Source organism: Diabrotica undecimpunctata, chromosome 7 (genome assembly GCF_040954645.1).
Source record: "Diabrotica undecimpunctata isolate CICGRU chromosome 7, icDiaUnde3, whole genome shotgun sequence".
Lineage (NCBI taxonomy): Eukaryota > Metazoa > Arthropoda > Insecta > Coleoptera > Chrysomelidae > Diabrotica > Diabrotica undecimpunctata.
Window position 1 is genome coordinate 6,017,708 of NC_092809.1, and position 16,565 is coordinate 6,034,272.

At 31.7% G+C, this 16,565-nt stretch overlaps 1 protein-coding gene across 1 annotated transcript; it reads left to right on the plus strand.

Annotated features, from left to right (window-relative positions):
* The first annotated feature begins 8,937 nt into the window (after positions 1-8,937).
* On the plus strand, positions 8,938-16,540 carry LOC140444925 (protein LSM12-like). The gene is made up of 5 exons (XM_072536629.1): positions 8,938-9,111; positions 9,543-9,676; positions 12,724-12,885; positions 15,069-15,149; positions 16,203-16,540. Exons 1-5 carry the CDS (start codon positions 8,991-8,993, stop codon positions 16,275-16,277), a joined length of 573 nt encoding a protein of 190 aa, XP_072392730.1. The 5' UTR covers positions 8,938-8,990; the 3' UTR covers positions 16,278-16,540.
* The last annotated feature ends 25 nt before the right edge of the window (positions 16,541-16,565 follow it).

Below are 16,565 nucleotides of genomic sequence, written 5' to 3' on the forward strand. Positions count from 1 at the left end.
GTAAAAGCATTTTCTTGATAAGTAAATGCTTTTATTTACTACGCCCATGGTTTATTAATAATAAAAATAGCAATTGAAGTGTCCTTTGTGACAAAAAAAGTTGTTTCTTGAAGAAAGATAAGTAGAGAATGCCACGTACTTATTTTAAATAGGAAATAGTACACTAGTTTGCGATTGATTTGACCAATCTTTGTTGTTAAAATATCATTTATTGCTTTAAACATAAATTAAACATGGTATATTCCACGGCAGAAAGGGTTGAAATTATTGAAATATTTTTCGGAAATAATCAGTGCGCTAATAAAACAGCACAAATTTTTAATGAGCGACATGAGAACAATAATGTGCACCGAAAATATGTTCTAGAACTTGTAGCTAAATTTTGGGAAACTGGATCAGTCGCCAATAAAGAACGTAATATTGAAAATCCTATAAGGAACGAAGCAACAGAAGTGGGGGTTTTAGGGCAAGTTATTGTAGATCCTACATTAAGTACCCGCAAATTGCAAACTTCGTGTGGTGTTAGTCGACGTACTATCCAACGGATTCTAAAGGCCCATAATTTTCATCCGTATAAAATTCACCTTGTACAAGAACTTAATGAAGACGATTTTGATAAGCGATTAGAATTTTGTGAAGTTATGAGTAAACGAATTACAAACGATGAACAATTTTTATTTAACATTTGCTTTTCCGACGAATGTTCCTTTTTTTTAAATGGCGAAGTAAATCGTCATAATTGTCGATATTGGTCGGACTCTAATCCCAGAATTTACCATGAGGTACACACACAGCAGCCACAAAAATTAAATGTTTGGGCTGGCATTTTTGGCGATCATTTGGTTGGTCCTTTTTTCTTACCTGGAAATTTGACTGGTGAAATGTATTTGGAATTACTGCAAAATGCCATAGATCCTGCGCTAACAGATATAATTGAAAATCAGAATGATGGTCGATACGTTGAGAATATGTTGATGTTCCAACAGGATGGTGCCCCACCACATTACGCATTAAGAGTTCGGCATTATTTAGATCAGACCTTTCCAGGTCAATGGATTGATAGAAGAGGTGCCGTTGAATGGCCCCCAAGATCGCCAGATTTATCACCTTTGGATTTCTTTTTGTTGGGTTACTTAAAAAGCAAAATCTATGCTACTCAGCCAACATCCTTAGAAGATTTACGACAAAGAATTGTGAATGAGTGCCATCAAATTACTCCTCAAATATTGCAAAATGTCCGGCAACGTTTTCAGCAAAATCTTTATTATTGCATGGAAAGTAATGGTGGTCATTTTCAACATTTACTCGGCTGACAGGTCACTTCATTCTTTATTTTTTAACAACTTTGCTGCTATGTATTGAGCTCCTCTTACGGTGATGTATTTAAACTTTAAATCAATAAATCTCCAAAACTACTGAATTGAAGTACATAAATTTTACATCATTGTAAAGGGAGTTGAAAGACCTTTTAAATGATGGATCATTCGACCCCCCTTTCCATTTAAGATTTTAGGGATGGTGCCACCCCCGCTTAGGGGGCTGAAAATGTTAATGTGATTTTATGCCAATTTTGTTTCCCCCTCGATAACAAAATCGACGGGTCCAAGCGTTTTTTTTTTTAAGGAATCATCTGCCAGTAAATGCATCTGTTTCGTTTTCGGTGCGCCACCCTGTATATGTACAGGAAATTCGGAAAATTCTTAAAAACCTGAAGAACAGAAAAGCAGCAGGTAAAGACGGAATACCAAACGAATTACTGAAATATTGTGGAGCAGCAATGACGGAACAATTAACAACATTAATTAATAAAATTATAAAACACAATAAAATTCCGGAAGAGTGGAGAACGAGCGAACTAATTCTACTATTCAAAAAAGGAGATAAAAAACAGCCAGAAAACTACAGAGGTATAAGCTTGTTAAATACTACGCTAAAACTTACAACTAAAATTTTAGAAGTCATAATAAATCAGAGGATAAGTTTAGCAGATGCACAACAGGGTTTTTGTAGTGGAAGATTGTGTACAGATGCAATATTCGTTATAAAGCAAATTACTGAGAAATCACTAGAGTATAATAGACCAGCATTTCTGTGTCTGATTGACCTAACGAAAGCGTTTGACAGAGTAAGACTCAAAGATGTAATGCATCTTCTATATAATAGAGAAGTTCCCCTAAATATTATAAAAACTATCGAAAACGTCTACCAAAACAACAAAATGGAAGTCAGAATAGATGGACAACTTACAGAACCTATAGAAATAGGCAGCGGAATAAGACAAACGGATTCATTGAGCCCCATGCTCTTCAATTTGATCAAAGATGAAATCATCGAAAGCCGTAACAAAAGAAGAGGATACAAAATGGAAAACAAATAAATAAAAATACTCTGTGTTACACGGACGACGCAATATTGAATAAGTAAGTTAGAATACGCTATTCTAACTTATTTATAAATTCCATTGTTTTTGTGTTATGAAACTTTTTCAAAATTATATTAAAATTTCAGAGAAACATTTATTAGATAAGGACATTTTTATAATAATTCTTTTTGAAATATGTGCAGCAATTTTATTAACCAAACTAATTTTAAACAAAAAGAGAAATCAAACGATTTCTACCTGGCGAAACCCAATTCAAATTTTTACCACTATGCTTCCTAAAACTTGCGAAGCAAACAGCTTGATAAATTACTCGGCAAGGGAATCTAAAATTGCATTCCACATGCCGTTCATCATGGTCAAAATTATCATGGTAAAGTAATAAAACATAATGACGGTATTAGATTTTTGTTTTGATACAGGGGAGCGACAGCCGCTTATACGTATTTCGACCTCTTTAGGTCTCCTCAGAGCGGTATAGCCACTACTCTGAACCAAAACAAAAATCTTTCCCGTTCTAGACAATAGTTATCAAAATAACTATATACGGACGTAACTATGCCATCTAAAAACAAAAAGAGAAATCAAACGATTTCTACCTGGCGAAATCGAATTCAAATTTTTACAAGTGTGCTTCCTAAAACTTGCGAAGCAAATAGCTTGATAAATTACTCGGCAAGGGAATCTAAAATTGTATTCCACATGCCGTTCGTCATGGTCAAAATTCGTAGTAAATTCAGTTTCGTGGTTCAGAGTAGTGGCTATACCGCTCTGAGGAGACCTAAAGAGGTCAAAATACGTATAAGCGGCTGTCGCTGCCCTGTATCAAAACAAAAATCTAATACCGCATGTGGAATGCAATTTTAGATTCCCTTGCTGAGTAATTTATCAAGGTCTTTGCTTCGCAAGTTTTAGGAAGCACAGTGGTAAAAATTTGAATTCGGTTTCGCCAGGTAGAAATCGTTTGATTTCTCTTTTTGTTTTTAGATGGCGTAGTTACGTCCGTGTATAGTTATTTTGATAACTATTGTCTAGGACGAGAAAGATTTTTGTTTTGGTTAAAAGTAGTGGCTATAGCGCTCTGAGTAGACCTAAAGAGGTCGAAATACGTATAAGCGGCTGTCGCTGCCCTGTATCAAAACAAAAATCTAATACCGTCATTATTTTTCAAACTAATTTTATTTGGTGAATTAACAAAAAATTTTTTTCTTTCTAGTTCAAGTTTGTAAGATATTTTGTCTTTTTTAGCAGCTCTTGATAATTATTGTAAACACAATTGAAAGCTCGAGATAATAAATAGTTAACCAATAGCCCCTTTTATTGACTCCAACCCATCCAAAACATTTATATATTTTTTCCAAACGAGTCACAAGTACTTCTTTTTTCTTATATATATATATATATATATATATATATATATATATATATATATATAATTATTGATAGATCCATTGAGTATATATTGAGTATAAGATTTTTGAGATCGCCCAAGCGTCCCCTTTTTACAATTAACGTATGTTACTTTCCCAACGAAACACCCTGTATATTGAAGAGATCTTTTATGTCGATTTTATTATTTATAGAATTTTGATATTTTTATTATGTAAATCATCTCCAATGTGCGTCTTTTGTTATAATTTTGTTCTTTTTCAAACATCTGTACATTTTCAAAATCAAAAGAATAGCTATTTTCGTGAGAGTGCTTAGCTAAGGATGTAGTGTTTAATTTGTTGGTTTGAAAACTATGTTTGTATGCAACAACTCTTCTATATAGATATTGTCCAATATATGTTGAGTTGCATTATTTACAATTTATTTTACAGTCGGATATTGTTTATAAAATAAATTGTTTTAAGATTGTGATTGTGTAAGTAAAAAAAAGTAATACGAAATAAAAACGTTTCATTTTTTTTTTTTTTTTTTCAAGCGAAATAAAATATTTTGTATGACAATGTTTCATTTGACACTTTTTATATTAAAAATAAATTTGATATATTTCTGTTATAGGGAAATAACGTGATAAGTCCTGCTTTACAGGAAAAATACTTGTTTAAGTCCATGTAGATGAATGAAAAACAATTAATATCATCGATATGCGATATAAATTTAAAAAAACTAAAACGTAAACCAACAACCAATATAGCAAATATTTAACTTTATATTACTGATTAATTGTAAGATATATTTTAACATAATAACAGAGTTTTAAACTTTAAAAATGTTCTGAACAAAACCAAAAATGTGACTTATCAAATTATTATCCTGTGGTCTTCATATGAGATGATATTATGAGCACTTTCATGCGAAAGAAATATTTTAGAAATAACTTGTCTACGAATCTCCCAGTTTTTGGTACAAAGACCGGCCTAAATAGTAATAGGAAGATCTGAAATAATGCTCGTATACTATTTTTCCATTTGCTCTGATTGTTTGTTTGAAGCAATATTTATTTGTGTAGGTGGGTTTATAGGTAATTATATTTAAGAGTGTTTTTGGCATCTTGAATACTGTATAAAAACTTAAATGCAATTTGTGTGAAGGAATGTATAAGTAGATAGTAAAATATTTGTTATTACTTTTATGAAGAATTAAATTTACTTTCAACGTTGAATTTTAGATATTTAATAAAATAACAATTCAAACTATGGTTTTTTGTAATATTTTAAACTTATTTCAAAATTAGAGAGTTAGAACGGCACTTATCTTCTTCCTTTATTTTCTTGTAAGTTGTTTCTCTTTAAGGGGACATTTCTTTTTATTATATGTTTTACGTTACTCATTAATTGTAAGAGTTAATATACTTTAGGGTAGCTCAGTAGCTATGATACTGGTTTACCAAGCCGGGGAGTGCCTGGGTTCGATCTCAGGCACTGACACCAGAAATTTTATAATTTCTAATTTAACTGAGTCGCCACCGTGCTTCGGAAGGCATGTAAAGCATTCGCTCTTGGCTATATAACTGGTTGTTCCGCTTTTTATACGTCAACGCACCATTCTAAGCAGAAACGACATCAGTCTCGACTTGCTGTAATAAACTACAGCACCCATTCCATTCGAAAACCACATGAGTTATCGACTGATGTTGTTTCGACACGGAATTGTCATTTGTATTCAAAACGATCAAAATGGCTGTTGCAATAAATGGTACGAATAATGATCTGAATTTAGAAAGAAATTTAAAAAAAGGGGGTAAAAAAGACAATATAAGTCAGAAATTATTAAGAAAGCGAGGCTGTGTGGGGAAGAATATAAAAATGAAAATGATAAAAGTAATTTCGTACTTGCAAGAAAATCAGGAGGAGACTGTCAGTAAGTTTTAAGGTTAAGATAGTTTTAAAACATAAAATTATTATATATTTTTTGTATTTGTCGCTTGAAGAGATTTGAAAAAGTTAATGCAGATGTAAGGACTGAAATACATGCCAAATTTAGAAGCATGTCAGAGTCATAGCTAACTATGCAGAAACATATTTTTTATCTTTAAAACATCTTAATGCCTGTTAATTATTTTGTGTGTATTTCTTTTTATCTTCATAAATTATATAAAATCTGGCAACTTTTTTGCGCAATAAAATTCTCACAACCGATGCTAGCAACCCACTTCGGACCGGATAATCTGCTGGTGCCAATATCATAGTGGCTCCTATAAAAAGATAAATATTTTATGAGCAACCTATGTCAGTGACAGAGATAGAGCTATATCAGTGGCGGCTTTTGGGGGTAGGCAGGATAGGCCGGGCCTACCCAATAATTTTAAGAGCTTTAAAATTGAAAAACATATATTCAAAAATTATGTTAATGCATGTAAATAACTTTTAAACGTACTAAATCACTCAATACATTAGCGTCCGTTAAAACAACTATGTTATTATATTACCACAGAAAGCATCGAATCGTATTCAGGCATTTTAAATATCATTAATAGGCCCGATCGGAATTGGCCGACCCAGATCACATAAGATCCCCATACAAAAATCGTTTGAAGTTAAGCAGCTTGCCGGACAACGATTTATATTGTCGTGTTTATGCTTGCTGTTTAGGCACCAGACGATCGGGCCTACGTCGACCATCGTTGACACTTGTAATGTAATTATCGAATTGTAATATAAATTTTCTTTTAAATTATGATAAAAAAATATGTAACATAATCTATAATTGTAACATATTTTTAAACAAACAACACAATTGCAGACAAGTGCACGGATACCCAAATAAATTTTTAAAAATTCGTAAAATTCGAAGAAAAAAAATCCCATTTGCATGATTTCTATATCGCCTGATTGTATGCAACTTATATATGTGAGATTGTTTTATAACTGATACATAAAAGTGAGTTTTTATGACGCTTTACCAGGTTGCAGTAATAGTAATGTTGATAATAGTAATATTGATTATAGTGAGTGTTTGGACATTGTTGTTTCACTATTGAAATCGCCATTATCTAGAAGAACTGAAATTGAGAGAAAAAAAATTATTATGAATGAAAGGCCTACTCCAACATTGCGTATTGACCAAAAAGATGGGAAAAAGGTGCGTACTTTTAATTGCTCTTGGTATGATGTCTACAAATGGTTGTCTGGAAGTATTACGAAAAACAGACTATGTTGTTGACCGTGTTTGTTATTTTCTAATAAGAAATGTGTATGGACTTGTGAAGGATACCTACTCGAGCCAATACGGGATCTCGAGGATGGAAGTTTTAGTAGATCTTATCTATTATGAAATGGCATTCAATTTCAAGTTGTTAGCTGCAAACTGTGTATAATTTGTTCATAAACCTTATCTGCTATACGAGACGATACCCTTACATAGTCTGGTTTCAAATTAGCTCAATTTAAATTATTTTTTGAGGACAATGACTTCTACCAGCTCTTATTAATGAGATTTTAGGCTGGCTGCTCGAGTTACCCCTGTTAATTGAGGTAACTGGACCCACCGTACGTACAATTTTATTATTTATTTTATTATTACTGTAATACAAGGTTCCATACATTTAAAAAGTGTTAAATAAAGGTCATGTTTTTATGCAAATAGTTTAAAATTTACTTATACTTTGATCATTAGATAACTAAAAATCTGAGCCGAACGCAGATTTGTTGTAAAATCATGATCCAATTAACCCACCTTACCCTAAATTGAAACTTCTTGATATTTTTATAGCTGGTTAGATGTGGTAAATAGGTAAAAAATCGATTTTGAACCTATTTTTGCAATAATTATTAATCAACAAATTACCTAACATAAATAACTTTACAAACTCTCATTTTCAAGAATGTCTTTTTCAGTAAAATTGGGTCCCTTTTCCATATAATTTACCGGTCTTCAAATTTAGTATTTAAAATGAAATAGCGATTGTGTATAAGTAAAAAACGGCGTTTAATATTTTGCATATTTTGTGTATTACATATCTCCACATTTATTAAAAGCAGTTTTTAGATATCTGTATGAAAGAGTGTCACGAAAAAGGCTTTCTATTTGCTAATTAATTTCTCTGGTCTATTATCCTCACGCCCACTTCGATGCGCCCACTACTGCTTTATATACGTCATTGGTTACTGCGATCGGTAAACATTTCACAATACATGTTGATGATGACCTCTCTTAACAATTTCCTAAACTACATCCCATTCAGATAAAGAATGCACTTAAAATTGTGGAGAGGATTGTAACTATTCTTCTCATTAACTTATCTTCTTATTTTTGGAATTGTAATAAAAATGACTTCAAATAAACCTGCTTAGACTACAGTGCATGATTGTTTCTTGTTTAAGCATTATCAAGGCTGAATTTGTAGTATATTTTAGCTTTTCAAAAATATTAAAAAGTTATTATACTCGTAACTAATATTACTCATAGGAACTTTGCACATCTGTCTAAATGTAGTTGTGCTGAACGATTGGTCGAGATTGCATAGGCGGAGACAAGAATGTGTTAAATGAAACAAATAAAAATAATTTATCAATTTTGCCAGAAAAAAGAAGTTATTCTATACATATAATAAATTTTAGTGTAAGTGTAATTTAAATATCTTTTATTGATGAACATCTCCTTGTTCTACAAAACTTTGTACAGAACCATAATTTTTTCAAGTTTCTATTTTAGGTATGTACCTAATAAAATTCTTGTAAATTACACAAAATTTTGAAAAACTATAGTTTATAACAGATCATGTTTAAAAAATATATAATATAAAATAGGAATAAAGCATTACCCTATTTAGTTTATATGTATATGATTTAAAAATTTTGTATATCAAATGAAAAGGCGTGGTAAATTTATAATAATATTCATACTTTCCTTAGACACGGTGTTATTTATACCTAGTGATCGACTGTAATGATTTTTATTATAATTATTACTGTTTTTCCCGAATACCATAATATGGAATAAGTTTTAATAATATATTTAATTTATTTTTACTTTATTAGAATTTTAGTACCTTGCTTTACGTTTGAAAGTATCCGTTCATGACTTGTCTCGGATAAATTCGGTAGGAAGTGTTGTTAACTTCACACCAGTCTTTGAACCTTGAACTCTTCTGATTCAATATAACCACTACGGGATCAAAAAATTTCCCTAGCGAATATAGTTGCCATTTCTATTTTGCGAAATGGCTGCTGTTTCAGACTTTTTTTCATTAGGAAGTATTGTTTGGTGTAGAACTTGTTATAATAAAGAAATCGAAGGAGAAGTTTTGGCATTCGATCCACAAACGAAAATATTAATACTAAGTATCCTTTTTACAATAGGTCAAAACGTGAGAACATCGGTACACTGTTTTGCTTTTGGTGAAGTTAAACTTTTATATTAACTGATTAATTTAACAATGAAATAGCTAATTACATTATATAAAAAACATTCGTTAACAGTGCAAGATATGTATTTTCTAATTATTTAATTAGTATAGTAAAATAGTTTTAAATATTTGGCAAAACAATAAGAATGGTTAGTTGAATATCTTGTTTTCAGCCATTTTTGTTGTTAATATTTATTGTAAACTAAATGAGGGATTGAAACTTAGAGGTAAGAACTTTAGGTATTGAGATAATTTAATGGTACCTAAAGGTGTTTTACGTATATTAAGCTGTTTTACCTGTGTTAAGCAATGTTAAAAATTTGCTGAAAAGTATTTAAATTTATAATTTCCTTAATGTATTAACAGAATGTATTCCCACAAGTGGAGATCCAAAATTGAATGACATTCATTTTGTTAATTTATCCCTGGTTAGTAAATTAGAAGTCAAGAAAGAAGTTACAAATGGCCCAGAAATTCCACAATCCTTGAATTTACAAAGGGTATGTTTTTTGCATATTATAATTTTATTGTAATTATTTATTTAGTATTCTATTTTCATAGGAATAATAATTGAAATTAGTTATTTCTATTTATAAATAAAACAAAGAGTTTATTACATTATTTAGATTTTCTTTAAGCAATGAGTCATAATATTTGCTACTCTTTATCTATGTGATAGTACTTTTCCTAATAAATTAATACTAGTTGATAATTGTTGTGAAATAATTATATCATTTTTTCTAATATTAATAGTTAATATTGGGAGGATAATTTTATTATTTACAAATAAATGTATTATAAAGTGTTGTAAAAACCAATTATTTTTAATGTAAATTTTGATGTTGTTTAATTTGAATAAAATATTATTTTGTAATTAGAGCAACACTCACTTCTTCAGTGTTCAAACTTCTGTAATTTTTGACATTAGTTATCTTTTTAATAGTCCTAACAGTTATGGCATTAAATTATTTAGTCACCTATCTATGTGCTAGAGTTACTAGAGGTTACCAAAAATAAGGTTTCCATCTTATTACTTACATCATTCCCTTTTCCTTTATTCCTATGCAGATTTGGCTTCCCCAATTACATAGCTCCATAAGTATCTTGGGTTAAGTCGGTATCTATCTCCTTTATAGATGTCCTCCATTCCTTCGTAAATGTCTCCCACTAGGTGTTCTTTATCTTCCCCTTCCACTCCTAGGAACCTGCAACTCAGCAATTCTTCATATTGGCTGATTTTCATTTCCAATATGATATAATACAATTTTATTCTACTGATCTATCTAAGCATTCTCATTTTTGCTATGTGCATTTGTTGTACTTTCTTTGTTTTAACATGGCGAGTGCCAGCATATACACAAATAAAAAAGTCCTGTAGGCTGTTATATTTTTTTGCCATAAATGGTGAGACTAGAGTGGCTTCATATGACACTACGATCCCATAAAAGTGTGGGATCATGTTGGTCTCATATGGTACTCAATGTGTTAACACTCCAACATTCAATTCCATATGCCATTGTTAGTTATAAGGTTTCTTTCTCTTACACAAGGCTCTTAATCACTGCCTCCTGTTTCATCCATCCCACTCTAACCCTACTATGTCCATGTATATGTATTAAGATTAATATTCTGTCCATTGGCACATTTTTACCAAAATTTGTTTTGTGGAAAGTACTTAGGGTAGAATTTACTTAAAATTTCCTGGTATTACAACTGTGGTCACTGAATAGTTTACACCTTCATTTTTACATTCTAATACTGTAAAATTGCAGTGTCATGTGGATTGAGCAATTGCCAAACTTGAAAAAGGTTGGTCACTAAGGTAAGTTGTTGCGGATTTAAACGTGAGCTGTATATGCATAAGGAAAATCATACAAAGATGGGATTATTTTACCTTTATAGCACAGTGGGGTGGTTCAAGAGGTCAGAATAATCCCACAGGCAACAAGATGGGGTGTAACTAGGTTATCTGAGAGAAACTCCTTGTGCCACAGCTCAAAAAGCTAGTGAAGAGACAGAGTTGCCAGGCAGCATTAAATAAGCTGATTTATCTAAAAGGGAGATGGTTAATTTTTCCCAACAGTTGTGGACTAAAACTATGGGAGTGCAATATGTTACAGCATAGTTATATCCTTGTGCATTCTTCTGACATGAAGAGTTGTGATGTTGAGAGAACTTTCAATGTTAAAATAATTAATTTTATCAGCTGTATGGTGATCCTTAAATGAAATAAATCTTAGGAATTTATGTTGAACCCTCTCAATGACCTGAATATGAACATTACAGTGGGGGGACCACACATGAGCAGTAATCCAAGTGAGTGAGGTCTCGCTAGCGAAGAGTATAATAATTTAATGGAAGGGATATTAATAAAATCCTTAGCACAGCATTTAATAAAACCCATCGTTTGAAGTGACTTTAAAAAAGTGAAAAAGTTAATTTAGGGCAAATTATTAAACTATCATTCTTGAGAATGTTGAAACTAGACTCACTATTTCAATTGAACTCAATGATGAGAAAAAAATTTGCTAGAGATTCACAGTTTCAATGCCAAAAATTTGTTAAACAAGAAATAAATCACTTTGCAGTTAAAGAGTAGGAAAATAAAACTTTCCCAGAATGTGCCACGGAGCCTGTTGTATATCTACTTAAGACATGAGTTTAAGTTTTTTCTCATCACACTAGTAAATAAATTAATATAGGTTATATAGGTTATAATAAATTAATTTAGGCATTGTGAGGATCTGAACTTTTGCGAGCATTTTGAACAATTAAACTGATTTTTCATGTAAATTTGCCTATTCTTTAACTGTAAAGTGATTTATTCCTGATTTTGGCAATTTTCGTTTACCAAACTTGGTATATCTGAAATAGAAATATCAAGTTTTTTAAATCTGCAAGAATATACGGGGTGTCACCATTTAAATTTAAAAAGTTGTTAAAACTGGGCAGGAAAAAACTAAGTCCGAAAGGCTGATAATGCAGATGTCGTTTGTATAGAAGACTCTACAAAAACAGGTCAATGCACCATATCATATAGAGTTGGAATACATTCTGGAAAACCAAGACCTGATTTGGGTGCAATTTTCAGTAGAGAGCGAGCACTTAACAATACCAAGAGCAATTCATCTAAAAGGAGTAGACAAAAAAAGCTGCAGCTGAATAAACTGCATACTGAGGAACCATGAGATATTTGCAATATTGCTGGGGGATACAGTTAGTCAGATGCTGTCCACAAGGAAGCCTCATCCCCTCAGTTGTGAAATGTGGCTGTGGATAATATGGTAACTGGACTAATCAACAGTAGGTATTATGTCCTGGCCTAAGCAGATGACCTGATTATCTTAGACCACTACAAACTTAATCGCACAGTCGGTTATAGAATGACTGACTGTAGTTGCAGAATGGACCTAGGGTTACTAGGAATTTAAGTAGACTTTCATATTGAATAGTTTCTATGAAAACAACTGATATCATATATGTATATATATTAGATTTTCAGCAATGAATTTTATGTTTTGTAGTAACCAAGATTTTTGTTTTGCAGCTAAATACTAGAGTACGGAATCAAGTAGATGAAAAGAGGCGAATATTTCAAGCAATATCTGCAAATGTTAGTTCTGAAGGTCAGAGATTGTTCATAGCTATAGCTAAAACAATTAGTGAGGTTAGGTGGAACGATTCAGAAATTGTGGTTTTTAATCGAGATGTAAGTATTTTTACAATATGTTTATCAACAAACTGTCACAATTACTCTTGCTTGAAGTCTCTGTTTATGAGACTTTTTTTTACTATTATTTTTCAGTGTCTGTTGTTGCTACTACTTTGATTTTATTATTCTCAGAGGAGATAATATTGAAACATCAATTTCCACTTTGATTTCTCATTGTTACTTAAAGGTTGCTTCGTATCAAGAAAGGCACTGATGGTTGTCAGTTCAGGTGTATGGATAAAAGATGGCTTCGATATACTAAAGACTTTGCAATCTTTGAATTCAAAGACAACCTTAATAGAGAAGACCCATCTAAGACTGTTGATTTCGACAGGAGAGGAAGCCAACTACCTTTGGAAATGTCCTTTAAACAAATCATCCAGTTCCGTTTTCTAGAGAGAAAAAACAAACCATATCTCGCTTGTGCCTCTAATTTCTACTTTCTTTTATGTTTATCAAGGCTTACATATGAATGCTACAGCTCAAAATATGCACCTCGATCTTGTAAGTGGTGATGAGTCTTCTTAAATTGTCAGTCCATCTTGTAGGTGGTCGACCGACGCTTCTCTTGTCTTCCCTTGGCCTTCATTCCAATAACCTCTTTGTCCATCGCCCATCTGTCATTCTGGCTATGTGTAATGCCCATCTCCATTTTAGTCTGGCTATCTTCTCGATGATGTCAGTCACTTCGGTTCTTCTCCTGATGTCTTCGTTAGTTATTCTGTCTCACAGAGTTATTCCTAACATGGACCGCTCCATTCTTCTCTGCGTGACTCTCAGTTTGGTAGCTGCTGCTTTTGTTAAGGTAAGTGTTTCTGCTCCGTACGTCAAGACTGGGAGGACGCACTGATCAAATACCTTTCTCTTTGGGCATGTGGGCAGCTCACTTTTAAAAGTTTCTCTCAGTTTTCCAAATGCTGCCCACCCAAGGCCGATTCTTCTCTTCAGTTCATGAGTCTGGTTATCCCTGCCAATCATAATTTCATGTCCCAGGTATTTATATCTATCTACGAGTTCTATTTCTTTCCCACCAACACTGATGTTCTGGTTGGGTACCAAATTTATCAAGATTTTTGTTTTCGAGATATTTATATTTAAACCTACACTTTCTGTAGCCACAACGAGTTCCTGTACCATCTCTCTTGCCATACCTAGATCTTCAGCTATTATAAGTATATCATCGCCGAAACGTAAGTTGTTTAGATATTCTCCATCTATTTTTATTTCCTTTGTCATCCAATCCAAATTCTTAAAAGCATGTTCTAGCACCGTATTAAAAAGTTTAGGTTACATTGGGTCTCCTTGTCTAACCAACCGTTCTATTTTTATGCGATTACTGTTAGTATGTAATCTGACAGTGGTTGTTGCCTGCAGGTATATTTTGTATAATAATTTAGTATATCTATAATCTAGCCTGCATTCTTTAAGCGCCTGTAATATTTTGCTTAGCTCAACTGTGTCAAAGGCTTTGTGAAAATCGATACATATTAGAACTAGAGGTTTATTGTATTCCACTGCTTTCTCTATTAGGGTTTTTATACTTTGTAGATGGTCATTTGTTCCGTAACTTTTTCGGAATCCTGCCTGTTCCCTTGGTTGATAAGTCTCTAATTTTCTTTCCATTCTCTTAACTAGTATTCCCGTAAACAACTTATATATATGGCTGAGGAGGCTAATCGGTCTGTAATTCTCTAAATTTGCTTTGTTGGAATATTGGCGCTGTGAAGGCAGATATTGAAAAGTTGTTTAATTTTTTCAAGTAATACATCCCCTCCAATTTTTAGTGCTTCTGATACTATTCCATCTTCACCTGGGGTTCGATTATTTTTCATTTTCTTCGGGGCTTCTTTGATTTCTGATTTTGTTATATCAGGCATTAAATCTGATCATTGGTTTAATACCCCAGTTTTTAGTGTAATTGGAGGTTCAGTATTGTTATCTTTTTTTCTTGATCTATGTATCATAATGATCTGTGAATGATCTATGAATCATGTATTGTATTATATAAAATGTATCTTATATACATAATTGTAATTAATAAAAGGTACACTTGCTTATGCTTTTAATTTTAAGATGGTTTTTTTTTTCACTTACTGGAAAAACTCAAATTTTGTCTTGTCTGCTTTCACCCTCCAACCACACAATTAGAGTTTATATTTGAGTTATTATTTGAATTTTAGGTTATAATTAGTCCACCTTACCAATTGGAAAATATAAGGGGAAATACGAACAGTAAAGAATACACATATATAAGGAAAGTGGTGAGTATAAAATACTATTTTGAAGATAGAATTGTGTATCTAAAACTTCTTTAGAACTCTGCTAGGAGCTTGAATATCATCTTGAATATGTTTTAATATAAAGATTTACTCAAGACGATAGCAGATTTGTTTTTATGTCTGAAAAAGATAAACATACCAAAATCTACTACCATCTTTCTTGTTGTATGGTATATATCATGTCTCTTGTTCCATTAGTTTCAAACTGCACCATATCTAACAACCAAATTTCAGTCAAACAGTAGACAATATACATTTTGTTAAAAGTCACAACTTATTATTCTGGAAATCATATGTTTTAAACTGAACATACTGTAGCCAATTGTTGTATTGTGCATTTTTCATTTATTCATGATACCCACTCAAGAATTCTGGCATTCCGGAATTCTGGAACCTATACAAGCGTGTACAGGATACTTTTCGAATACTTTCCTTAGCATGTGTGTGTGAGATCACCAGTAGATCGGTTTGGCATTAGTAAAATTTTGTATATTGCATTAGCTTTTCATATTCTCATAATTTTCTACACAAAAAAGAATTAATAAAAATATGATTTTTATAAAATTTTAATTTGAAAAACGTTTGAAATTAATTAAAAATATGTATAGTAGGATAAATACATTTTTTAGTGTTTACATCTAATTTTAATACTTCAATTGTTAAAAAATATTCAGTCAATCAATATTAGGAAACATGACTGGTATACACTATTACTTATTATTATTAAATATTATTATAAATAAACAACAACACAATACAAAAATTATATCGAATGATCCAATCTGAAAATTAGAATTTGTGAAACTTCAACTAATTTCTAATATCAACTTACATTGAAGAATACTGCCGATTGAGAGCGAACTGTAACGATCGATTGGCGTCGCTGTTCAGAGAATTAAATTTCGGGAAAATTAAAATATTAGAATGATGTATGTGCTGCCATCTACTCAAAGAATTTTCAAACGTTAGTTTGAATGCTACTCATTTTAAGTGCGGAGTGAATATACCCCCTTAACTGTTTTTGATATTTTTTAGGTCGAGAAACACATGAATGATTTAGCCTTAAACAGCCAGAGTCAAGGAGTTTGCCAGAACAGTACTTTGCAATAAGTTAAAACAAGATCTAGATAATTTATATATCTATTGTATGATATACCTCTGTTACATTTGATTTTCAAGAAAAAATCCGAAAAACCTATTTTTTATTTGCATATCATTGTATTAAATCACAAACTTTTTACAAAGTGAAAATCATTGTTTTTTTTTGTTCATTTTTTATGATTTTGTATTGGACAGTATACAGTTTCAACTTTGTTTTTGCCAATACAATATTCATCTATTTATTTTATATGAATAAAAATAATAATTTACTATTTAGTTTTTTATTTTTTAATTTTT